General features: G+C 42.8%; 1 protein-coding gene across 1 annotated transcript; it reads right to left on the bottom strand.

The window, feature by feature from the left end:
- Window positions 1-469: 469 nt before the first annotated feature.
- On the bottom strand, window positions 470-25,759 carry LOC308138563 (heparan-alpha-glucosaminide N-acetyltransferase; the record flags this gene model as incomplete). Its single annotated transcript, XM_080507739.1, has 17 exons — window positions 25,670-25,759; window positions 24,802-24,923; window positions 23,780-23,898; window positions 20,745-20,814; window positions 20,592-20,658; window positions 16,354-16,436; window positions 13,349-13,425; window positions 12,262-12,292; window positions 11,999-12,159; window positions 9,884-9,996; window positions 8,546-8,667; window positions 7,811-7,934; window positions 7,640-7,726; window positions 6,430-6,507; window positions 2,807-2,877; window positions 1,592-1,704; window positions 470-651 (listed from the first exon to the last, which is right to left on the bottom strand). The coding sequence occupies exons 1-17, from the start codon at window positions 25,748-25,750 to the stop codon at window positions 470-472; spliced, it is 1,701 nt and encodes a 566-aa protein (XP_080363865.1). The 5' UTR covers window positions 25,751-25,759.
- Between the last annotated feature and the right edge of the window lie 1,194 nt (window positions 25,760-26,953).

The raw sequence follows: 26,953 nt of genomic DNA, 5'->3' as shown, positions 1-26,953 counted from the left end.
GTACCCACACGCACGCACAAAAAGGAGGAGTGGCCATGGCAACCGACCCATAATGGTCGGCCTGGTGTGTAGTGGAATCACTCGGCCTAATTTGTTAAGTACCACCTCAGTGTATTTGATTTAATCATTTTATTCTGTGCACAAAACAAGGAGCATCAAATAAGCCCTCAGCTGCCCCCCCCCCCTTCACCTTCCTCATGAACTGGAAGGCGCTTTAGTGGATTTATCACACAAATATTTGTCAGTGTTTTCCACTGTGCTGAAGCCTTTTTTTTTGTCTTTTTTAATTAAACTTGAGATGCTTGATTATGGTAATAACGTGGATGTCAGTGGCTGTATCGTCAATGATTGGGTCGTCGCAAAACTAAACTGATGAATCCCAAAACAAACTCTGATGTGACAGTCACCTTAAAATGTTTTTAATAAAGTAAAACAACAGCATGTACAGAACAAAAAGGGACGATCCGGCTCATATTTTGAGGAAGAATTTCTTTCTGTAGAGGAAGTAGGCGATGAGCACCCACAGCGCGGTTCCCCACAGGCTCTGGAAGAGCCACTCCCAGTGGCTCGCCTGGAAGCGCATCTCCCAGCTGAAAGGAAAGTAGAAGCCCAGGAGAGAGTGGCCAACGTACACAAAGATGGAGTTCATCCCTGAGGAGGAGACAAAGAGAGATAAACAGATTATCACTGAATAGTTGTTGTTGTTTTTTTCTCCTCTGAGAAAATGTTGGTATTTTTCTATGATGGCCGACTACGGTTTGCAGCTATCTCGTAATACCTGCTCCCTCTCTGCTATTATTGTAAAATGGGTGGGAATAATGAAAAGAAGGTATTTGTGGCATCCTGGGCAATGCAACAGCTTTCTATAGAACTTCTACAGTACTCACTTTAGACTCTTCTCTCCAAGTCCAATGCTAGGTAGACAAATAACCGGAAGACAGATGGTACACCAAAACACTACAACCCCTCTATCTCCCCAAAACATTTTATAGTAGAACAGGATCCTGAAACACTGAGATCAAATAAGAAAAACTAAAAGATCCCCCAAAATTTTTAAACTTCTGTTCAAAAACTTGTCAGAATGTGATTGTAAATGTCTCCATGATCCAAGAAATACAGAACTGTGTGAAACCTTTTGGCAGGTTTCATGGGAAAATCTGCAGGAGTGATTTCGAAAACTGATGTGTTAAACTGATGTCGCCAAGTGAATCGGCAGGAGAGAAATGAGGCTGTGGTGTGACGACTGTTGGCCTTCAAAGACGCATCAGTCACAGGGTGTTTTAAAACAGTTAGGAGAACTAAACACAGATCATCTGTGGATATTGTCTGTTCCACGTCCTTCAATCCCTCCACGTTAACACAGACAGATTTCATTATGTTCTGATTAGGCCTCTGTGGGGGCCGGACATCGTCACTTCCAGGAAACCTTGTTCCTCTTTATGGCTCTTATTCCTGCCGATTTTCTAAAATAATGATATTTCCAGCCATTTTGAGACAATGTGTGTTCAAAAATATTGTGAGCAGTCTATTGAGGTTTGCATTTTAACCAAAGCACAAAGAGAGAGTCTCCTGGTCTGTGAATAGAAGGTACCTGGGTAAATGAACGGCTGTCCACCCCACCAGCTCTGGATATCGATGACAAAGTACATGGCTCCCAGCAGCAGGAAGGAGAAACAGCCCATGCACAACACGTAGGACAGGGACCTGCAGGGACAGACCATCAGCAACGCTTTACGACAGCGTCGACATTTGACTTTTACATTTGGGCGCCACTAAAATGTGAGCGGTTGGGTGTGAACAAGAGTGTAAACACATGCGGCCGATCAATCCCGCGCTACAGATAAATAACGCTCGGCGGGCCTTGAGTCGGCCCAGCGAGCTGCGGGTCGGTTTGCCGGATTGCGCTAGCATCGCCGGTGGATCTCTGGCGTGCTCCCCCCCCGTGGAGCCGTGCCAACCAGCCATGTCGCTGTCTGTCTGTAAGTGCAAGAATGGTTGATGAAATGCCATCTAATGTGAAAAGGCTGCCTACCAGAGCCTCTGAGCAGTGGGATTTTTTATTTTTTTTTAAACTCAGCTGAAGTGGGGCCAGAAAGGACTCTTGGCTGGGAGTTAATTACTTCTAGACATTCAGGCATGGACTTGTACTCAAGAGCTCAATAACCTGTGCATGATGAACTGCCTATAAAAGCCAGGCAGGTAATGGCGAGGGATGAGCGTTAGCGTCAGCGAGGGCCCCTGCGGAACGTCGTGAGGAATTTGCTTACACATCGCAGATGAAATGGTATTCTTCCTGCTGCAACATTAAAATGATTCACATCATTTCCAAGGGGAAAGCAGGAGAAGAAAAAAAAAATGAGCAGGCTGTAAAGTAATCTGCCTGAGGAAGAAATTGCGCTGTATTTCACTCAAAATCATTACAAGCATTTATCGGGACATTCTGCCTTGTATTTTATATTTCCAAAAAGGTGTAGGATAATTTGGGAGCAGTTTAGAGTGCAGCTTATATTTCCCAGAAAGTGATCCATTCCCGTCACACAGAGCTGGTAAAATGTGTAATGCTGCCGGGGAGGAGAGGAAAGAGCATTCTTTATTTCGCTGGCCGTAAGGAAGAGTGATCATGTTGGGAGGATGTATAACTGCTCCGCCTCACACTCCCGACATGCCGGGTGATTATTTACAGTCGTGGCTGTCGTTAGAGGTAAGTAAACGCGTGTTTTAGCAGCCTTGATTTGTGCCCGTTGGAAACCCATCCTTTCTTTTGTAAGGAAAAGTGGCTGGATTTAGAGGGTCAGGAAGCACTTACCAAAGGTTTTTATTGACAGGTATAAATCCTCCGTCTCTCGTGCACTTAGAAAGGATGGCTGCGGAGATTCCCTGAGGGTAGAAATGAAACAGATTTCAAATCGATGCGGGACGATAAAGCAATCCGTATCGGGCTGCTAAAACCTGAGGTAACAGAAACAAGTGAGTCCAGCAGATCCACCGATTGTTTGAGAGTCGTACGAGTGGGGACCGTGGAGTCACGATCCCAACCGGTGGCTCGTTAGAGCCACCGGAAACAAAGAAATGAGACACTTTAAAAGTAGTGGCATTTTTTCCATCACTGTGATGACAAACTCGTGAGTGATCTTAGAATAGAGCCAGCCGTCGTCGCACTGTGTTGACTGCCTGCTCTTATATACTCAGAGGTCAAACCTATACAATCTGGTGAACTCGACATAAGCAGGAGCTCTTATTGTCTCGTTTATTCACCTTTACATATGATTTAGATACACCAGGAAATGTTAGCTAGAAAGCCAGGGCACCGGATCAGAATCCAAACATGCTCGTTAGGTGGATATCCATCATGTGTATAGATGACAGAATCGATGGTGTGGAAATAGCCTAGCTGGGGCAGGATTGAGTCTCCAGGCTATCCAGGCAGCAGGATGTGGGATGGGGCTGGTATGTGGGGCAATCGCTCAATTTCAATCTCTCACTTCTGGAAGCCTGATCGTTGGATTTTAATTAACAGTGGCTGTTGTTTATGATGAGGGAAGATGCACAGCTGTGGGCCACAGTGGTCTCAGTACAGCGAGCCGAGGGGTCCAACCTGGCGTTTCAACACTTTGTACTTCTTTGCATCGCTCCTGCGCTTGACGACGGTGCTGTGGTTGGCTGCAGGCGGTAATGAGATCCTTCCTCCACTGAGGAGACCTGCTAATGTCAAGAGCACATGTTTGAAACAGGAGGCAGTTCGGCTCTGCCTCCTGCCTCCACTTTGAGCTCAAATCGTATTAGAAAAGTCAATATCAAGAGCAGGACAATCGCTAAAGCTAATTTCACCTTCTGTGTTGCTAAAAAAAAAAAAACCCCAGCAACCTAAAAATAGATTTAACCACTTATGTTCTCCAACCCATGGACAATAACATGTCATGCTCATTCTTCATATGTTGTACCAGAAATCAATAATAAGTGTCTTCACTTTCTATCAACTACAACAATGTGAGAAAATCTATTTTATTGTGAGTCTCTGTTTCAATTAACCAGGACTTTAAGTCCCCTGTATTGATTCGTCACTAAACTCTGTACGATCCTGAATACATCATCTCCAATGTCATAATCTTCAGTCGTATCCACATAAGCCTGGTGGCATTAACCGGTAAACCTTGAGCTACAGTGGAAAAGCATAAAGGCCTAATGTTTATTTATTTCATCGTGTGTTACTTTATCACTCTGAGCCTCTGGGAGAAGCCAAATGGATCTAATTTATTTCACCTCCCTCCAGCCACTCGCTGCACAATGATAGTCAATAAGATTCAACAGCAGGAGTCGTAATGGAGGAGATTTGTCATTTAAGAATTCAGGTTAATGATTAAAAAAAAAAAAAAAAAAAAAACCTCTCACGACAGAATTTCAATGGATTCTGACTCACAAAAACAAGACTTTTGTCATTTTCACTGACTTAAGGTGACTGCTTCGTTTCTCACATGGAAAGAGCGTATAGGGTGTTTTTCTGCAAATTGTCTCTGCAGGTACAAACAAATGCTCCAAAAAGATCTTTAAATCCCTTTCTGACATTGTGTCCAGAGCTAGAAGTAAGAAATTACCAATGCAAATTGTGCAATTTAAATCCAGCTGAAAAGTAACGTTTACTTTGTGTTGTTTTTGAGAACAGGAAGTCATACCTTTATTTGTAATTGAGTACAATTTCAGCAATATAACAGTAGTTACATGCAGAACATTATGATCTAATTTTGGGTTTCTTGCCAACTTCTTTTTTTTATATCAAATCCTGTTTTTGGACAAATCAAAAGTTGTTTCTAATCTACACAAATTGTTGTGTTGGTGTGTTGTTCATCTAACATGTTATCTGTTTGACAATATCATGTTTTTTTTAAACCACCAAATCAACAAATGTAAATAAATTTGTATGGATTTGCTTTGCCTGCTTGTTTCACTGCCAATAATATTTAGTGGGCAGGTACATAAACTCAACAAAAACCAACATCCATTTTAATACAGGCTATAAACTTCCACACATGTCCACCTGTGAAAATACATATAAACATAAATAAGTATGTATTCTAGTGTTCATAAAATTCTAGAGATCCATTTAGGAATCTTGTGATTTTGTTGAATCATCTAGTCTCATTTACCATCAGCTCATGTTGTGCTCATGTATTTACAATTAAACTTTATTTTGTTTAGCCTTACTTTCTTTAATCAAACTCTATTGCACTTCTAATAAATCATGTGTCATATAAATAGTAGTTTCAATCTAATCTTATCTACATTAATCGCATTTTCAATACTAAATTAAAGTACTACTGTAAAAAGGCAACGCTTGGACCTGCTGCAGCCCTCTGGTCTCCTCTTTATTTGTAAAACAAACAAACCAAAAGCAGTAAAGAAAAATACATCCACTGCACAAGAATGCACAAAGACTACATAACGCAGACCAATCTACTCCTGCTTCTGGTTTTTCTTTCTCCTCATCCTGCACACTGTGATTTTAAAGGCTGGCGGATGCAGACAGCTCCTGCAGCTCCTGCAGCTCCATCGTCGCTTCAGGTCACAGGACTTGCCGGTTCAGGATGTCTGCCTCCACAGCATGCACGGCGCCCACTAACCCCGTTTTTACAAACGAGCCACATCGCTGCAGCATCTCAGCCAAAATGCACAACAGTAACCGCGGCCGGCCGCGGTTCAGCAAAGCCCCTTTTCTCTCCGTCGGCCTCGTTAGAGCGGCCTCCTGTCGCATGTTTCAAAACGCAAAACATGCCTTCTCCTGTAACACGCGGCCTCTCCCTGTGGGAGACACAACCCCCTCCAAATGAAACAGAGGCCAGCTTGGCTCTTTTTTAGTGTTTGAAGACCACCCAGAATGAAAACAACAACAAAAAAACCAAATAACACTTTTCGGTTTTAACTTCAGATTTGAATAGTTTTTTGTGGAGAAATCGAAATTAACACGTGTTTCTTGAAACCACGCCTGCAGGTGCTTGAATTGATCGTGTTTCTCCGATGCGTTGACGTTTGCAGTAGACTGTAAATAATATGCACAACTCTTCTAATCTAAAACCACATGTGAGACTCGGGGCGGGCAACGAGAGTCGCTGTGTTTCCCCCCCTGAGGCGCTGGATACCCATGTCTGCCCGGAAACGCAGCCACACATGGATGTTGTTTAATTGTACCGAGATCACACGCAAACACATGTCTCCTACTAAGTCGTGCTAATGAATGGCTTCAGCAGTGATGACTCATGCTCCAGTGGCTGGAAAACGCGTTCGAGAGTTCACCTGAGAGGCCAAGCAAAAACACCGGGACTGTAAAAGTGTCCAGCTCTGTGTGTGTCACAACAATTGGTGCAAAATGATCAATTCACTTTGAATTCTCATTCATTTCAGCAGTTGGGCTTAAAACCTCCACCTTGTGAAACATACCAGGACGATGGCCCACACCAGGAACCGACTCAGGATGTGAAGGTTCCTCCCTTTGTAGCAAATGATAATTTTCCCCGCCTGCAGAAGAGAAAGGGAAACAGACTCGTCCATTCATACGTTTAATGAGAACTACCGACTGAACAGCCAACGTGTTCCTTGTGTTTGTGTGTCCTTGAGTAACTGAATAGGCCTGGGATGTGCCTGTCGACGGTGCGTCCCTGATGTGGCGCTCACATTTCTCCCGTCCCGTCGAGCCAGATGTGGGGTGTAAGTCATCCGCACCCTCTGATTAATTTGGTGATGATGAATATGTTTCAGCCGAGGACATTAGCATGGGCGGACACAGAGCGCGCCGGCGGACACCTGGCGTGTCGTCTAAGACTCGCTGACTGAAGGGCTCAGATCTAACCGCCCGCCGGGAATTGAGCAATGCGCCCGCTTCTGCGTGGCAACTTCCCACAAGCCCAAATGGTTAAAAGTGACACCAACACCATCAGTGACTCGCGTCAAAAGACCAAAAAGCTTTCCTCCTCGCTCTCTGATGATGTTTTGCCAATAAAGGATGGCAGCTGTGCGTCTACAACGAGGCAGGAAACTGTCTTTCACATTACCCTCACAAAGTACTCTCACTGCGTGACATTGGTTTTAACTCCACATCATCTTCAAAGAACCATCAAAGTGTCCCATTTCACGTACTTTTAGTTTAATCACAAATGTGCTACATTTTGTGAAGGATTTTTTTTTTTTTTTTATATGCACTAATTGTGTATGTAAAATATTTAAATCAAATATAGATCTAAACATGCCAGTTTGGACCAGTTAAAGAAAAGAAAAAAAGTACCATAACACCATAATCCTTCAATGCTGCCCCCTAAGGAAAAAAATAGTATAACAAGGCGAGACATACATTTTACATAGTATACTTTTCAAGGTCAAAGGTGTATTTACTATACCTAGTAATGATGCTACATAATGTGATGTCATAAAAAGCCTCCTGTGTTATGATTCATAATAAACTTGGTTTACTCAAACACTTTAAAAAAAAAAAAAAAAATCCCAAAAAACAAAGGATCTATGTGGAAGTTGTTTCTTGCTGACAACAGATTTCACAGAGGTACTTTGTGCTCAGCACTAATTCATTGTGTGAAGTCACTCATTCATCATTTAAAAGCACTTATGTCACACAGGAGATAAAAAGGATCCATCTTACCTGCATCCCCAGAAAACCCATGACGACAGAGTTGATTGTACCCAGAAGTCCCTCTGGGTCAAAGGGCTGCGTCGTCTGATACATTTCCTGGATCAAAACAAAAGTGATAATAACTTGAGTCTCTAAATTTGATCACATATTAATTGAGTTGCATATAAAAATGATGCGTACCTTGCATGTGGGGTATCTGAACATGTTATCACCAAACATCCATCTATCAACATGTCCTGCTGCACCCCCAGTGCATTCTGGGTACAGGCCATTATCACCAATTCCACCAGCTCCTAAATACCCTCTGATAGGACATCCAAACAAGAAAAAAATATATATATCAGTATCACATGAAAATACATGGATTCATAGAAAATGTAAGATATGTCGGTGGAAGCTGATTTAAGATCCGTTGTAATGTGATGAATTTCCAACAAATTCCCGCAAAGCTGTTGAGGGAACCAGAAGCTATAGGGAAAAAAGTAGCACACATCTATTTGAACCGACTGTATTCTATACCTGATGGCATGCAGGGTCACACACGCACGCACGTACGCGCACATGCACGCACGCACGCACAAAAGCTGAAGACACCAAGCAAGGAAGATGGATCCTCTGCCTCCACTGCTCTTATTGCACATGACAGACTGAGATTGGCTAATTATGCCCTCTGAAGCATCCACCACAGGCCCATAAATCACAGCGGTTCATAACACCTGCAGCACAGGGCCGGTGCACACCGACACCGCGGCTGCAGCCCAACAGCCCCGACTGGAGATTATCTCTGCAAGCTGCAATGGGGGGGCGCGGGGGATTTGGGGGGGGGGGGGGGGGGGGGGTGATCAGCTTAGCATGCGTCTACAGTGGAACAATGAACACATCAGCCGGCGATACGACAGCGTGGTTCGGACTTACGTTGGGCAGTTGGGTACGGGCATGAGGAGCGTGACGCACAGCCACACCGTCTCCAGCAGCAGGACGATCAGCCACTGGGGCCAGTAAAGCAAAACATCCTGGACGGGGTTCCACCAGTGGTGCTGCCAGGTGGATGGATCGACAGATTGATCGCAAAAAACCAAACAATCACTACAAAAAAATGACTACAGTCTCGAACAATGGACATTTCTGGTTTTTGCAATTTGCTTGGTTTGGTGGGCCGGATCGGAGCCTCTTGGGGGCCAGTTTTGGCCCACGGGCCGTATGTTTGAAACCCCTGGATTAAGGCATCACAGCACAAGAGAAAGCTGTTTGTGGATTACAAAAATCTGTTAACATTATGAGTTGCGTAAAGCATTTGACTTGTAGTACATGTTTTGTTGGAATCTGTTGTTTTTGTTATAGATCTAAGAGTCTCAGGCACAAATACCAGGAAGCAGGATACTTTAAAGAGTTTCATCTCCGGGATAAAGGCCTCCTTGTTGCTGGGGACTGATCTTGTATGCTGGTATCAGAGCTCCCCTCAGACAGAGAGGACATTTATTTTTGTAGTTTGGATCCATGTGAGTAATAACGCCCTCTCAGGTGGTGTCTGCGATATTCATTTTAAAATCTTGCGCCCAAGAAACGTTTGTCCTTGTCGGCACTGGAGCATTTTTGTCCTACAGTGTGTCTAATAGCTTTGAAATACAGCCCTGAAGGTTTGTGTCAGTCCACTGAAGGACAATCTAAGAGAGGAGGGCAAGGCAATAAAATTAATTTGATTGTGGAGAAGCACAAGGCTCAGTAAAATTCTAAAAAAGGAAGAGAGAAATGTTATGATCCTGAACTGATGTTTTGAACAAGAATAATGAGATATTTCCAAAAAACGTCTTGTTTGGAAATTATATGATTTCCAAACAACAAATTAAAATATTTGGTAAATTCAAACAAATATGAAGTTGATTAGTTAAGCTATTTAACTGAAGCCACATTATTTCAGTACTATTAACTGTGGTGTAGTGGTTAACGCTATTGCCTCACAGTATGAAAAATTAATGGTTCAATTCCAGGGTAATAAAGTGAGCCCTCTCGCTTTCCAACATGAACCAATAGGACAATAAATGATCTCATCTAACGTTGCTGCTGTATGTCTCTCTGTAGATATTATTTTATTGTTTTAACATTCATCCACACAAAGCTTTGGACATGAGAAGCGTCGTTCTGTGGACTTTTAATGCATTGTTTCAGGTTGGACAACTTCAGTGCTTTTCTTTTTTTTTTTTGTGCTTCTTGCATGTGACGACTGATGAAAGTGAACTTGACAGAACTGCTCACCGCTCGCGATGGGATTTCGTTCTGGCCCCAGAAAGTCTGCAGGAGAGACAGAACAAAGTAGGTGAAGCCCAGACGCTGCAGCACCCCGGGGATCCTCAGCCAGGACCAGGACACTGCAACACAGCATCACAGCACCGTGCACCTTCAGGACTGACAGGAAGAACACATGAACTCACAATTTGTGCTGATTTAAGCGCCTAGAAGTCCTCTCAGTCATTACCACTGCCACGACGACACCTCCTGCTATTTCCGGAGGGGGGGGGGGGGGGGGGGGGGGGGGTGAGGGGGGTGATTACCAGCATGGGGAACAGGAGAAGGGTGTCAGCCTTCAGGATGTGGACATGTCAGGAACGTGGGGAGCTAATCAAAGATTCCCAGTTATCTCTCGGCCCCCGCAAATTGGGAAGGCTAGGATTGGATGCTGGTTGAGAGATTGATGGTAATCTACACATTAGTTAATTGAAAACCTCTTTGCCGCACAAAGTGCCGTAAAAACAATATGATCCCAATCATTGATCTGGACAAATCAAATAAGAGGCGGAAATCTCTGCTTTCACAGGAAAAAGAGGAAGCTTTTACTAATGACACTTTAGTTAAATCTGCAGGTTACACCCCCCCCCCCCCCGCATGGGTAATTTATTGTTTTTGGCACCCCATGCTTTTGTCATTCATTGTGCAACACATATTCTATTCTTTTTCCGAAATTTTTGAATCAGTTCAGGCTTTATTTTTTTGTGAGTGAAAGCGACACCATGTTTTACGTTAAAAATCATCTAAGTGAAGGCGTTGCCGTCTGCTTCACTTCTCTGAGTGATGGATTAATACCATAATATATGTCGGGAATCAGCAGAACTGGAAACAGAAAGTGGAGCAAACAAACTCTGCCAGCAACTTTTCAAAACATTGTCATTCTTTGAAGAAACTCATCAGCTTGTGATTTATGTTTTTTTTCTCTTCATAACCATTCACTATCAATCAAATGGAAAATACTGTCAAAGATGAGAATTTGACTGTTTTTAGCAAAATAAATGGCATTGTTTCATAAACAACACAATCTATTCTATTCTATTCTAAATATAAACAGTCAAAAAAACTGTGAAAAGTCACCAAAATGAGATGAAACATAGATTTGAGGGTTTTGGTTTAATGCTGGTTTGCTGGTGATTTGCACTTCTCAGGATTTATTTGAAATGACTCACAATTGATGTCAGAGGTTAACAAATTCCTCTGTCTCGTCTGACATTGAAAGGGTTTTCACGTATTGAGCCGGTATGACTCCATTCTCTTATTAGATCAAACCCTGGGACCGGCCTGCTGAGGACGTCCTTGGAGACGGAGGGCAAAGCTGCAGTTTACGGTGGAAGTCGCTGCGTTGTTATGATCGGCGTTGAGCAGCAGCAGAGTCGTCGGCAGCTGTGTCGAGCTGACGGGTGTAACACTATCTGTTTGTAATTATCCATTACCACAGAGCTTGTTTTTGCTCAATCTGCTGCTGTCCAACACCCCCCCCCCCACTACCCCCCCCCAATACTAACACCCCCCCAGTGCTGGATCTATGAGACCTGGCACACAACAACAATATTTTTGTTAACCCTGTTACTCAGACACCCACCCAGGAAAGTCCATTAGCACCACAGATAGCTAATGCGCGAAGGGCGCCCTGTGTCTCCCAGGTGGACGGTGAAACAGGGATTTTCAATATTATCCCCCAGCTTTAACCCCGACTTCGCCCTGGAGCCTCGGCTTTTAGCACAAATCTGCAGATCAACCCATTTCACATCGCTCTCAACAATTAGCGAGCAACAAAACAACCTCGAAAATGATCACTTATAGAGTTCTTACCATTTACCAAAAACACTAATTGGTTAAATTGATGCACCAGAGACTGAAAAAAAAAAAAAAAAAATCCTTAGAGAACGTCAACAGGTGCTTTATTCCAAGAAACCTCCCCCTTGTACTCCACTGATGCTCATAATTTGGTGTACTGCATGCAGTAAGTGCACATATAATTAGACCTGCTGCTTTGAGCAAACAAAAACTGCACAACATGCACGATCCCACATGCACTGTTTTTGGTTCCGCCAGCTCTCATGTTGCCGCGTGTTTTGCACCTACGCGGCCCGTCTCTCGGGGAGTAGTTCAGGAAGCAGAAACCGAGCAAGAGGAGGACGACCGTTCTCCAGGTGATTTTTCGCAGCAGCTGCCAGCGGCTCACTCCTCTCCTCTGCATGGATCTGAAAGCCAAAACCACTGAAGTCCCGATTATGAAGACAAACCTAGGAGACACAACAGTGCTGTGTTATTCACACACATGTACAGTGAGCGCCCGAGGGGGAGTGGACAGACTGAAAAACACCCCAGGATGGGATCAAACCTACCAGGGCATGACAAGATCAGCCACAGTCAGACCTGCAACACATCCAGAAGCGTGATTAATATCAATAGAGCAGCACATACTGAAGTGGATGTTTTTACACAGAGTTCACATCTCTTGCCCTCGATCCACACAGACGTTGGGGTGAATAAAGAACAATGTTATGTCCTTTAAGTGCCGCTTCTTTCATTAACTTTCCATCTGGAAGAGGTGTGATTAATAAATATCCACTCTGTCGTGACAGCGGCGGCCCCGGCAGCCAAGAGAAGATTAATCAATCCACCTCTGTGATCAATGCGCGCTTGTACATGCGGCAAACAGTCCATTAAGAACTTTGGATTGAGAAAGCCGAGAAACAATTATATGAGTTTCTTAAAAAAAAAAAAAAAAAGTCAAATTTGTGTATTTTTGGAAACATTGACTAACTCACAAAAACACATTAACTGCTCATCCAACCAAGTCGTCTTTGTAGCACCTCCATCCTGTCAGTGAGGGAGGGGGATTCATCCTCTCGTCTCCTCCAGCTGTCATTTCAACCCTCCTCTTCCTCATCATCATCATCATCATCATCATCATCTCCTCCTGGTTAGTTAATAACAATTAATATCTATGGATGCTCCTTCTGATCTGGCTTTTAAGAGGAATGGTTTCCTCCATACTGTATGTGTGCTTGTTTTCTGAGGGTACATGTATCACGGTTAACGACAGCAGAGCTGCAGACACGTGGAGAACAATGGTGACATTGAGTGACAGCTTCCAGTTCCTGCAGTCAGTGTTTTTCCAAACTGCAGATGCAAGCTACTCTCACTTTACTTTCATTTAATAAATTTACGTTTATGGACACATGGTGGTTTTATGGTTCACACCGAGATCTTTCCTGATTTGAGTCGAGGCTTGGAGGTCTGTATGTGAGGAGTTTCCATGTTTTACACTTTACAAACATTCCCGTGGTCCAAAGAGATGCATGAAGTGTCAATAAACTGACCATAGACAGTGTCCAGGGTGGACCACCCATATTTAACTAACTTCTTTAGTTATACAACACATTATAGAAGATCGACGAAACTATGTATGTGTGGCCTGAGCTTTACCATTCCAAGGTGCATGTTGGAAGAACCAGTAGCCCCCTCCTCCATAGTTCACAAACACCATCAGCGTCAGGGAAAAGCTACAAGGATGATGAAGCACAGCAGTGAAAAACAGAACAAGAAGGGACCGGGCCAATTTGAAAATAACAAAAATAAATAAAAGACAACAGTTAATAAAAACATGATTGCAAAATTGTAAATCGCTTCTTTTCTGCTCATTTTGTTGTCTCTTATCTTGACCTTTATTCTCCTCTATAGGTTTATTTTTCCTTTGGTCAACCTCCCCACCATATTCTATTCTATTCTATTCTATTCTATTCTATTCTATTCTATTCTATTCTATTCTATTCAGGAAATGAACACTTGTCCTCTGGATCTCCTCGAGCGGGAGTGCTGACTCAAGACTTTGTGCCTAATATATGATACACTTTATATTTTAGCGCTGGCCGAGTCTACTGAAACACAGTGGGACACGTGACGCAGGACCACACTGACTCACACACACACACACACTCAAAGTAGTGGGAAAAAAAAGGTGTTGCACGTCAAAAAAAAAAAAAAAAAAAAAAGGGTGTGGAGGCTAATTCACTGCTCAGAGTTGTGGGGCAATGTGACGCATGCAGCGGAGGCAGATGCATTCCTTTCACCATCCCAAATGCATGAATTTATGATTTTACAATGTTATTTGATCAAAATACATAATAATAATTTTTAAAAAAAATCATAAGAGGATCTTCAAGGACCATAACAAGATTAGGACAACCTCTAAGAACAAGATGGCCTGATAAGGTGCACTGTATCTACCTCTGCCTCCTCTTGTTTTTCTGCATAGATTCAATTAAGAGGTGCACCAAAGCCATTACTGCTCTTTTAGCCTCAACCTGCTGATACAAGATTTTAATCGGTCACTATCATCTCAAAATGGCTATTAAAGCAGAGTAAACCCCCGGCACATGTGTGCATGTGCACTCTCTCTCTCTCTCTCTCTCTCTCTCTCTCTCTCTCACACACACACACACACAGGCTATCATTTAAATTTTGACGAACACATCCATTAGTTGCCATAGCAACAAAGACAAAGGTTAAATCGCTAGCCAGATGAGACCCGCTGAAAACCGCTGTAATATCACGGCTTATTGGCCATCTTCTTAATTAAAACACTCTGCTGTCTGATGGTGACTGAGTGCATTACAGTTCACACACACATATGCAACAACAGAGGCCACTAATGACGATCAAGGGAAACTAAAAGTGGTAAATTGTGAGTGGTAAAAATGATGCATGCCGACAACTCTTGGTATTGTGCTAAATAGGTGGTAATGTTCAAGTTGACGCACTGCAGACTTTTTTTTTTTTCTTGGTTCCTAATCAAGTTTAAGTTGTTAATATCCCCGTTAGGCTGGCCACTGAACATTTGTCATTTCAGTAATGGACTTAATTCCTCTCTGGGAATCTGTGTGTGGGATTTATGGTTAACGGATTACCGAGGAACTCGCCTTTCTTGCAGTGACAACATGCCATGACTCACTGATAGACACTCAGAGACTTGTTTGACTTGAATCATTGTACTTGGATTACCGATTAGAGTATCAACTCCGGTCTTCTCCCATTGGCAAATGTACAGACATACTTTATATCCCTGCACAGTATTGGGTTACCTGCTCTGCTGGTCCTATCAGCTGCATGGATGTCCAGTCTGGTCCTGAGCAATTACACCTTGATTTGCAGCGCCAAGGATTTTAGTGCAAAATATCAGAAACGCATTCGTAAACTGAATCAGAGAACTTGGATCCGAGTCAGGAGCGGACACAGAATGAGTCAGCGTGTGTTTAATGCAGCTCCCAGTCCGCCGTGTCGCTGTAATAGTTGTTCCGTTTGTTGTACGGCGCCACTAACTACTGACAGTGCGATTCTCGGGAGTGGGGAAACTGGCGAGGAGCTTTTAGTGGAGCAGCATAAGATTAAAATCCAAATCCTTTTAGAAAAATTAACGTGCGACGGTGCTCCAATGCTCTCTGTATATCATGTCACTGCAGCTCTGAGCAATGATCAGAAAAACCTTTCAGCTGAGAGGAAAAAGTCTTTTGCCTTCAGAAATGTCTCAGCATTTATGGCAGATGACTGATGTGTCTGTTCTCTGGAGAAAGTTGTTACTTATCAGGGGTATGGATCATAAGTCACGGGGCCGAGGAGGCGCACGGAGCGTTAATCTTGAGCGCTGAGTCACGGTTTGATTAAGTACATTGCCAGGTATGAGAATTTCCTGCGCTGCCAATCGGGACATCAATATGCGACAGGTATCTGCAGCCCGGCGTGACATTCCAGTTAACAAGATTGAGCGGGAACTGCAGCAGTGAGTACCAATGAAGGGAAGCTCATTTGAAATGTATCCTTTGCTTGAACCTTTGCGGAAATATAGTCAACCGCTTCAGCTCCACATGAAATTAAACTATGGAGCACTTTCAATTGAGCACATATGCTTTGTGGTTTCGGGCCGGTTTTCTTCCAAAGGAAAGCCGCAGATGGACGAGATGCCAAAGTCTGCTGGATGCTGCTGCTGGATTTCCTCTCGCTCTCCGGTTTGGCAGGAGATCTATGGCCGTGTGGATGTGTGCTGATATGTTGACGGTATTATTACATCAATTATTTTGTGAGGGGGAGGTCAAAGCCACACCAGCATCCTGTTTCCAGAGAGATGTGCTTTGTGTCTCCCTTCAGGCCACAATTAAGGCGAGCAGGGAGCCCAGATTCAATCACATGCATCACTCCTGTCCAACAGAAACACACTGTTCCAAACCCGAGACGCGCTGATATCAGAAATCATGCCCGGAGCTATACCGCCTGATAACAAAAGCTTGGGGCAGCATGTGGCCAGACTGTGACCCCTCTAATTATTCATTATGTCGGGGCCTGTGTATTTTCATCATGCTTTAAAAAGAATTAGCATGTGAACGAGCAGCATGTGGTGATAGGGTGATAAACAGGATGGCTGTTGATGCTGTGCATACCCTCGGAAAGCGTCCAGGGAGAGCAGACGTGTTGGTTTGGCTTTACTGGGGCTGTCTGCGGCTTCACAGTCGGCAGGTCCGTCCTGCAGGGACAGCAGCAGAAGACACAGAGTGATGTCAGCGCCGTGGGTCATGTGAGGCTGCGTGACAACATTTGTTACCTTATTAACACCGTCTGCCAACGCAGAAAACCATGCGGGTTCAATCTGCGCGTGTTTGTGGCCGGTCGGTATGATTGGGGTTTAGGGTTACTCAACAACACGTTTGGCTCGGAAGCAAAGCGGATGTGGCGGACGAATCTCACAGACATGAAGCAACCAGTCGGCAATGTGCACCGCAGATGCTCCGACTACATAAATATATTAAATCACGTGAACTTGTAAAATGATATCAACGTCAATATTTTCAGTCTGTGAAGTTTTTGTTTGTTTTTGAGCGTTCTAAACTTTTGTATCAAACCTACCTATTCTGTGGATCAAATAACCATCGCTTTGTTTTTTTACAACTTCAAAACTAATATGTCAATTGCGTTTCAGAAATATCATGATAAGTAACTAAATAAGAATGTAACTAAAGATGTAAACTCGATAATCCAAATATTTGAAATTGAAATTGGTAACTTGATATTTTTTAGGTTCATTCAATTGAATTTACCCATTCATTTATTTATTGTTTAATTTTGTGTTCCAGTTTGAGTACGGTGAACGCTGTGGGGTTTGCGGTCCCTGTGCGTGTGAGGGTTTACTCCAAACACGCCGATTTCCTCCCACAGTCTGAAAACATGTTTGAAATTAGTCAGACTCTGAATTGCCCGCAGGTATGAGCTTGAGTCTGTGTGATTGTTTGTGTCTGTGTTTTCCCTGTACAGCTGAACTTCGTCTTTGCTCATAGTCGGATGCGATGGACTGCAACTCCTCCCCTTCCTGTATAGTAGATGAATGGGTGAACCGATGGTCTCTGTTCTGAGTTTGGTTTCTCTATGAATGAAGATCAATAAATGGGCTATGATCACCAGCTGGCTTTTTATGCATTTTGGTCATTAACAGATTCATTATTGTCCATTTCTGCTTTGACCAAAGATTTATGAAATAATCGTCTAAATCGACACTAAAATGTTCCAATAAGATAGCAGACTAACTGGTTATTGAAACCTCTCCGGGTTCATTTCAAGTGTTTGGGAGGTGAAAAAAGAAAAATGTGCTCCCAATATTGAATAGATGTGCTTGATATATATGGTGTAGATGTTGGTGTTGTCAGTCGTGGAAAAGAGGCGTTTGGTGCATAGAAGCACAAATGTATCAATGTTGGATTAGGAACTTAAAGCTGGTCCTCAGTATTGTCTTTGACTAAAATGGGCACTGTATTGTGAAAATGATTAATATGTCCTAAACGATGGCTCATTTCCCAGCTCCTTTAAAAAAAAAAGAAAAAAGCTGTTGTTGAGCCAATTATATATATATATAAAAAACTAATTTGGATCTATCCCTTTCAGACAGCGACAGGCCAACATCCAAATTACCTTTTATGTCAAAGATTTGAGAAAAAAAAAACTTAACTGTGTTAAAAAAACGTTCCAGTTGGTTTTTGGGAAATTACACTCTACAAAAACTGCATTGCTGACATCTTGTAATATTTTAATGGCGACAGATTCTGGAGGCTGTACACATTAGCCTCCAGCGGATCTCTCCTGTGTCTTTGATGCTATCGATCATGAATAACAGGCATAATGATTTGAAATTACTGGTGTTTTAAAATTGTTTACATTCTATCTGATAGTCCTGAACAGAGTATTGTCTGATAAAGCAGGTGGAGCACCTCAGGGATCTGTTTTGGGGTCGATTCTCTTCTTACTGTACATTACTTACACTGATAGCTTGAGTGTTTTAACCTCTTCAGAGGAATCCAGTCTTATTAAATGTATGTGTCTTCTTTGACAGTTTGATGTTGTTTGAACATCATTCCAAAGTGTTGGTTTGGACTTTGCACAGTCTTTTAACTGGCACCAAAAGAAGTTCTCACATTATTCAGACTTCTCCTCATTATTTGCCAGTAAAATTGGGAAATCATTTAAAAATTTGAGCCTTAACTTTAGGGCCCTACATAGTCAGGCTACCTAATACATTGCTGACCTGCTGAAACTGTATTTTTCTCCCGATGCTGTGAGGTCAACAGGTCAGAAGTCGCTGTTAGTCCCACGTACTTAGTTTATAACCAGTGGAGATTTTCTATTTCTTTTAATCTCTCCTGCAGTCTCCATGCAGCACAAACTGCATTGACTCTTTTTGGTTTTTGTCTGTTAAAGTGCCCTAGGTTGTCTCGGAACATAATGAATCTAATAGAATGCAGAAGGCAAAGAACACTAATTCTATTTAAATATATAAATAAATAATATCTAATAATATTTATTATAAATAATAAATAATATCTATAAGATCAGAGCTATAAGCACTGTCAGGATCCTCCCTCCTCACCACCGGGCAAAGCAGGCAAAGATGTATATGATGGATTCACTTTTTAGAGTTTCCTGAGTGGTAATGTCTGCAGGGGGAACTGCTATGTCAGCTATTTTTTTTAGATTATTTTGTCTGTTGTCTGTTTTAGAAGAATAATGCTTTTCTTTCCAAATCGTACTCACAAAGAACAATATCTTTGTTCTGTGGACACTGACGTGTGTGACAAATAAAATAACCTGATTTGATCCTGTTATATCATGAAATATTGACCAAGAAGGCTTCAAATTCTTTCTGTCACTTGGGAACATCACTGCATCATGCCACCGATGACAAGACCACAAGCTTCACCCCTTATTATCGGATATGTGCTTCTAACTGAATAAATCTGTTTTGATCCTCTTTTATTGGTATGAATGCTGAAATCAAAGATTATTTCAATGTCTATGTTTTCACCCTGAACACTGCTGATGGCCGCCTCCTACCCCTCCCTGGCTCACACTGCTCGCTAACGCTGGTATCCAAAAGTGTTGTACTGTTTGTGTGAACCTTACAATGTTTTGTCTCCTGTCCTTTGGTGATCAGGCTTTGAGATGGGAAAAGAAACAAAAAGTTGCCTTGATTACCTTCAGTAACCTTTACAAAAAAGAAAAAATACTCAGTGGATACAGGACAAAATATTTACCTGCAGTAAAGTTATTGTACGATTTTACACAAGCACAGCAGTTCTGAGATCCAAACGTGCCCGGGGTAAAAACTCTAAATCATCCCCTCTGTGAAGGCAGCGTTTGGATGACTCTGGCCTGTTGGCCTCTCAGTTGGATTAGCCCGACTCGTTGGCCTCATGCAGCAGTTTAAAGAACCAGAGCAGGAAGACACCGGCGCTAATATGCGATGATGGATCTGCATGCCATCCAGACGGCATATGGAAGCCAGAGACATCTCGCTTGGAAGAATGAGTGGAGCCATTCATGTTCTCCAAAGCCACACGGACACTCTGGCCGTGCTGCAGGATGATTGGACGGGATGCAATCCCCGACCTCTTTCATGAGACTCTGCTTTTCAACTGGCTCTGCTAACATTTGTATCAATCATTCCATTAGTGTCTCCCAAACGGCCTGATGACTGGAGTCTCAGAGCAATTCTGGTATGCATCTCAGGCTTGGCAATGAAAATAATGTAATGTAACTGTTGGAGCTGGGCAACATTTATGCTGACAATCTCCAGTCCAGTGAAGAAATGAAGATCGTGTGATTAACTTTGATTTCAGCTCTTCAATTTTTTTCAGTTTGAAGAGAAGTAACAGGAGGGCTGCATGGTGTTGCGGTGGTTTGCGCTCTCGCCTGATGGACAGAAAATTCCTGGTCAGAGTCCAAACCTGGTGGCCTTGATTTTCTCTGGATACTGGAGCAAAAACATGCATTAAATTGGAGACGAAATTGAGCATGGTGTGATTGTGTGTCGCTGATTCTCCTTGTTTACCACGTAATGCATTTGCGAATTGGCCAGCCTTTACCCACGGTAAACTGGAATCAGTTCCAGCACCACGCAACCCGAAGTTGGACTGGATGGAAACGTAATGAACATTTACAAAAACTCCAGCTTATTTTCTAAATTCTGTATTCCTACATCCATCAAAACTCCCACCAAATGCTCATTTCATTAAAACCTTTTGATTGCTTTGTAATGGGTCTAGATCTAATCAATGAAATTATACATCTGTGTCATCTAATTGCATTTATAAAGATATTAATCTAATGCATTCATTATAAGCAGCATTGTACTTACATTATCCACTGAGGACTGTGAACCTTGGCAGCAAATGGTCTTAATAAAATCTGATGTGCAACGCCTCCTGTAAAAGGAGCAGGTTTGAGCTGCCTGGTGGAAGAGTAATCAGAGCCCAATGTTTTCTGCTTGTGGATGATGTGGAAAACATACCTGTAGATGTAGGGGACGAGAACGAACAGGAGAGCGATTATAGCCAGGAGGAGAGTTGCCACCAGAAGAGCTGACAAAAACAAGAGATGGACATGTTTACAAAAGGGAATTGTTGGTATAATCAATCTAACCCACTTTGAGTCACAGTGTTACGATGTGGAAGTCAGGCTCTCTGTACTGTTCGTCTCTATCAGAGCAGGATCTACCCGGGGATTATGGGGCTGGTTGCCAGTCCAAACTTCCCGTGTTACTCGCCTCTGGACTCTCTTGTGGCCCCCTGTCAGTCAACCGGTGTCAAAGGGAATCCCTCCAGTAACAGGCATGAACCTAATGGAAAACTGCAGTTGGATCCATCAAGGAGCAATCACTCTCGATAATCTAATTCTGCAGGCATCCCAAAAGGAAAATAAAAGGCTGCACTGGAACGAGGACGGGAGAACACAGTGGGACTGCCAGAGGGCAGGAGCAGGGTCAAGATGAGGTTTATGGCACAAGACGGTACAAATAGTCTCGACGAGATGTGTTCTCTTTGCTAAAAAATACAGAAGTTGACCAAAGTGAAAGAGAAAGTTTTGTGGTAAAATGTAATAGTATAATAAGTAAGTCTGAAAAAGATCACATTTTCCAGAATGTAAAGCAGACCGGGGAAATACTCAATGGCTCCTGTCCCATCATGTGTCTGTCTCGCTGCCAGGTGGTAAAATACCAATTCTCCAATTTAAGATTTTTCAAGAAAAATTTGTATGTCATTGACCAGCATCAGTCAAAGAAAAGCAGTGGGGTTTTACAGATGTGCTACTGGTTATAAAACTATGACACAGCCCCAGGGGGAGATTAGTGTGGTCTCTGTGCGTCAAAGCACAGGAAATAAGTGGGCAGTACGTTGTTTGACTTCAGTGGAAGAGCAAACAAGGAGGAGCCATTTTAACATGAGCTGAATCCACATTCGGACATCCACTCCGGGCAAAGAGTGGTCACTTAATCGCTTTGGAAAAGTAAGGTCGGCCCTCGTAAAGCCATCATAAAGCTCTCAGCAGATGAAGTCAAGCTACACTGGATCTATGCGGTGGCCCTAATCACTCATTCAGTTACTGGCAGGATAAATAGAAAATTAATGGTGGCATCTGAGGTGACTAAATTAAGTTCAGTTTATGGATATATTTTGGAATGTCGATCAGACACTTAATAATAGTCGATAATGTGGATTTCTTGGTGAGTATTACTGGATGCGCAGGTGACTTGTGGTTTGTGGTACAATGCAGAATACAATACTAACACGGTTAAAGGGTGCATCTGATAGCAGCTGCAGACAAACATACGCTTAAAGAGCACAGCGCCAGAGCGATGACCTCATGAATCCCTGCAGCCGATCAATCTGAGACACCGAAGTAAACTTTGAAATTCCCTGGCAGGGCAACTCTTACCTGTCCTGAGCTGCTGACCAGACCATTACTTAAGCTGAGCAAGTCCTATGGGGAGTTTGTATAATCACCGGTCTGTGAAGCTAATGGAAGCTCATCATACCGTGAGAGGTGCAGTCACACTGACCATAACGGATAATGGCTACTTGGCCTTAAAAGTCTGATCTACAACATAATCTGCAATATTGTTAAGTAGAGTGTACATTATGGAGAGAGACGCTTTCAAAATCCCATTACGCCCTAATCCTTCCACACTCCCTAATGTATTTCCCACAATGCTGCACACACAGAGGCCAGGCCTTCAAAACAAGCAGAAAAGCTTTTCTTTTATGCCTTTTGAAGACAGCAAGTCTTATGTGATCAATACGCATCATGTCCCAGGAGACAGATGAGGATTACTGCTCAGTGCATGTGGACAGGAGGAGTGATTCTCCTGTTTGCTGACTCAATTAACAAGAGACTGGATCAAAGGGTTGGCCTCATGCTCCTTTACTGTCACTGTGCCTCCACGAGCCAATCAAATCCAGTCTCCAGTCAGTTGTGTTCAGCCAGTGCCTGGAAGGCCACCATCCGGCATGTTCCAAACATCTTCCTTCCAACTCACCTGAATCTAATAAATGTGAGCCTCTTCTGCAGAAATCCTGATTGATGAGACGACATTACAAGCTGCTGGACTGGACAACACTCCAAACAAAGCAGTTTCAGAGTGGGGGCGGGCCTCGACCAGGGCGCCAGAGAAATACTCGGATACATATGGGTTAGGGGAAGGACTTTCCCAGCATAATCTTATTCTTTTGAATTCACAAGAGGAATTAATGATTCAAAAAGTGGAAGTAGAAAAGTAATTATTAAATTACAACACATTTTTAGAGAGTTTGATAGAAACTAATTAAACTTATGGCTACTGATAATATAGACATATGACTTCCACCCAACAGTCATGTTTTACACATGTTTATCCAAATTGAGGTTGTGGAGTGCTGGAGCCAATCCCAGCTGACTGTGAGTTTAGGGAGGATTCACCCTGGAGAGGTCACAAGTCCATCACAGAGAGACACACAGTCACACATAATTCAGAGTCAATGATTAGCCGCAAATCCATGTCATGCGAAAGTGGGAGGAAACCGTGTTAGAAACCCAGAGAAAAACCTACACACAAAGGAAGAACATGGAAACTCCTCACAAAGCCCAATCTACCCTTAAATTGCTGACTTTCTCTCTGTAGAATGAGAGTTCTGACCACCACTTCACTGCGCCGCCCTAAATATTACTGTAAAACAAAGGTTGCGCAAAACTAGAATTGTAGCAGTTCTGACAATTGCAAACTATATAAAGACTTAACTGGTATTTCAATTTTATAGCATCTTCAGCTGTGAAATATAGTTTGTTTTGATAGTAAATGGATCATAACGGCTGTGAAGAATAATATCTTATGATGGGAAAAACATTAAGGAGTACAACATTCATCCAAAAATGACTTGGCATGAAACAAAGCATGTGCAAGATGAGAGGAGGGAGGTTTTCCTCCCACACTTTGGAAAAAAAAAAACAAATAAAAAAAACCCTGAACTATGTTGATGGATTTCACACTCTGAATGGGCCCTCTTTACTCACGCAGGTTTGCATTGTGTGGTGCTTCATCCACAGTCTGAAAGCAGCTGACATCAGAAGGGGCCTCCGACATCTGGATCCAAACTGAGTATTGACCTCCTTCTTCATAAGTCTGACTCCACCTGCAACCAGAACCGAGAAACATCCAGACACACGTCCCTTAAAAGCACATAAACTACAGACTACTTTATTTAATGCTCCATAACGTCTCTTGGGGAAGATGTTGCTGTTTTCTGTGTATCAAGTCTTCTGGTCTTCCTCTATTCATGGGCAGCTCATGAGCACCACCTAGTGTCTATGTGCTCAAGGGGCATGGGTCAGGCCTCCTATCAGCTCCTGTTTCAGGCCCGAAAAACATGCATTACACACTCATATTGATCCACTGTTGGGATGACATACTAGCTATCACTTGGAGTGTTTTTTCAAAGGCCAAAAGGAAATCAATAGCAGCACAGTCTTGTTAGAGACCTCGGAATTGATCTGAGATACCAGACCTCTAAGAGAACTTAAAAAGCAACGGCACATTCTTGTCATGCTGTAACAAAAAAAAACTAAAAATAAAACATACCATTTTCGAAGGTGACCCCCTCCTAAATGTAAATATGCATGTGTGTCTCATCAGATGACTGTTTATGAATATGACAACTGTCGACTCCTCTTAATATCCAGCCGATGCTCCTGCAGGACATGTGGCTTTCAAGCTTTAATGAGCCCTTTTCATCAATATTGGAATGTCAGGTCTTATTAACCCCAAAAAGGCTCCTGATCGATACCCAGCGAGTTGGTTCTAAGGGAGGGCATCACTCAGGTTCAGAAAGCAGGTCAGGATTCAGTCCCCAAAGCCTGTAAATAATCTCCCAGGCTGCTGACGCAACCGTGGGATGCCACCACTGTGTAATACGTCTGGAGACAAGAGCAATGCGCTCCCACAGGCACGGTTAAGGCAAATAAACAGCAAAGCAATCAGCAGTTTAAGCTCTGCGGCCAATGGGTCTAATGTTATTTTGTAATATCAAACGTTTTACCTGCAAATGGTTGTGTTGGTGTTTAGTGACTGCACTTGAATGGTCAGAGCGAACTTAGTGCCGACTACTGCAGATTCATTGTTGTTGTTGGGCTTCACGTCCACCAAATGCTGAGGCACACACTAAAAATAAATAAACAGGTTAAAGGTTGAGGACGCTTTCGATTTTTAAATAAAATCAACATCCTGAATACACATGTGAAAAAAAACAAAAACTGCGGTGAAAAGATTATGGAATTGAGCTGCATCAACAACAATCTATGAAAAATTATATGAATTTGTTGACGTAAAGGTGCAAAACACCACGAGGGACCAAATGTACACCCTGTGTGCGTGTGTGTGTGGGGGGGTGGGGGGGTTTAGTGATTTCCTCTCATAATCCCAAAACACATGAGCCTGGTTCTGTAAAGGTGTCCTCCTATCAAAAGGGGGGGGGGGGGGGGGGGGGGGGGTGTTCCTTTCCACAGTCGATTATGCCTGCTCGTGTGGAATTGCTGGATTTTTTTTTCTGGTACCTTAAAATGACTGTGTTGTATTTGGTGCTACATAATTAAAGTTGGATTGAAATGGTAGTATAGCACATCCTTGGAGACTGGAGACTGGAGGAAAACCCGCAAGCCCATTGAATGACTTCCGTAGAGAGTACAAGGACAGAATCTTTCACGCTCGATAAAACTCCACTGAGTTTCATGGAGACTGGAAAGACTTTGCGTCAATGAAGTCCAGTGTCAATTTCCACTGTGTGTATTTGGCTTGAAAAGGTGTACATTACTGACACTCCCGCATAAGATTATACCTGAATATTGAATGGAGTGCTGAAATGATGTTGTTCCTCTCACTGTCACCCAGTGAAGAGTGAAATCCTTTACCTTGTAGCAGTGATCTGATGTGTAGAGGACGTACATTTCTTCGGTCAGCAGGTTGTGAAATGTGAGCAGAGCTTGGTCCATTTTCAGAGAAAGACCTGCAGAGACTCACAACAAAAAGTGATTTACAGCAGCCACACGGATGTTCTTGTACATCATAAACAAATGATAGCAGAAGGGTGTATCCGATCACTATCATCATAAAGCCCACAAAATAGACTCCATATTATCGGTTAAGCAAATTCTGATGTCTGTGTGTTGGGACGGGATATTCACAATAAAATACCGTGACAAAACCCCCAACTCCAACTCGAAGCAAACTGAATTACAAATGTATTTACTGTCAAGTAGCTAAGGAACACATATATTCACATCCATTCCTGTGTAAGGAAGGACTGCTGGACAAGTAAGAGCCACCCCGAGTCCCTCACAGTGCTCACCTTCAGTGCCTCGTCCACTACGGCTGCAGGTAACAAGGACTAGCAGAGCTGCATGAAGTGCTGTCCGGACCTCCATGTTGCGATATGAAAGCAGCCTCTTCCTCTGCTCATCTTTATAACTCTCACACCAATATAAAAAGTGGTCAAAGGGCGGCATGCATATACTGCAGCTAGTTACTTTTAACCACCTATGTCTGTGTGGGCCAGTGTAATCAGTAAAAACTGTCATAGCAGATGGACACGGTGGTAAATAGAACAAGATGGATAACAGATCATCCATGCAGGGGTGGAAGTAACAAATTAATATTCCTATGACTGCAGTCCAGAAGTATGTTTTGGTACTTGTACTTTTATGAAGCATGGAATCTGATTTATTAGATGATGCTCATAATTCACAGCTGAGCAATTTTAATTATTATTCAAACTTTTTTTTTTGTAGCATTTTGAACAGAGAAACTACCTGTGTTTTTCTACAACTGTTTACCTCTTATATACATTATTGTTTAAATGAGAAATGTGCTTTCAATGTAGATACCGTGACGGTAAATGGAATCAAATCACTGCTCCTGGCTAATAAATGAGATTAAAGCATCAAAAGAACCTTTTGAGAAGACAAGTGTGCCGGTCGTGTTCCTTGACTACTAACGTTCGTTAACCATTGAAAACTTGCATTTCCAAACAACTCCAAATAAAACCCTCACTTCCGGATCATCGCTTGCTTTTATCTTCAGCCAGAAACCTCTTAAGGAGCGTTCTTATTTCCACATCCACTCATCTGGTAAATGCAGATCATCCCTCACATCCTTTGCCTGGTTTCATTTCATTAACCACTTCATTTCCTTGAGCA

This window comes from Blennius ocellaris, assembly GCF_963422515.1.
Source record: "Blennius ocellaris genome assembly, chromosome: 13".
Lineage (NCBI taxonomy): Eukaryota > Metazoa > Chordata > Actinopteri > Blenniiformes > Blenniidae > Blennius > Blennius ocellaris.
This window is presented reverse-complemented; position numbering and strand designations above follow the sequence as displayed.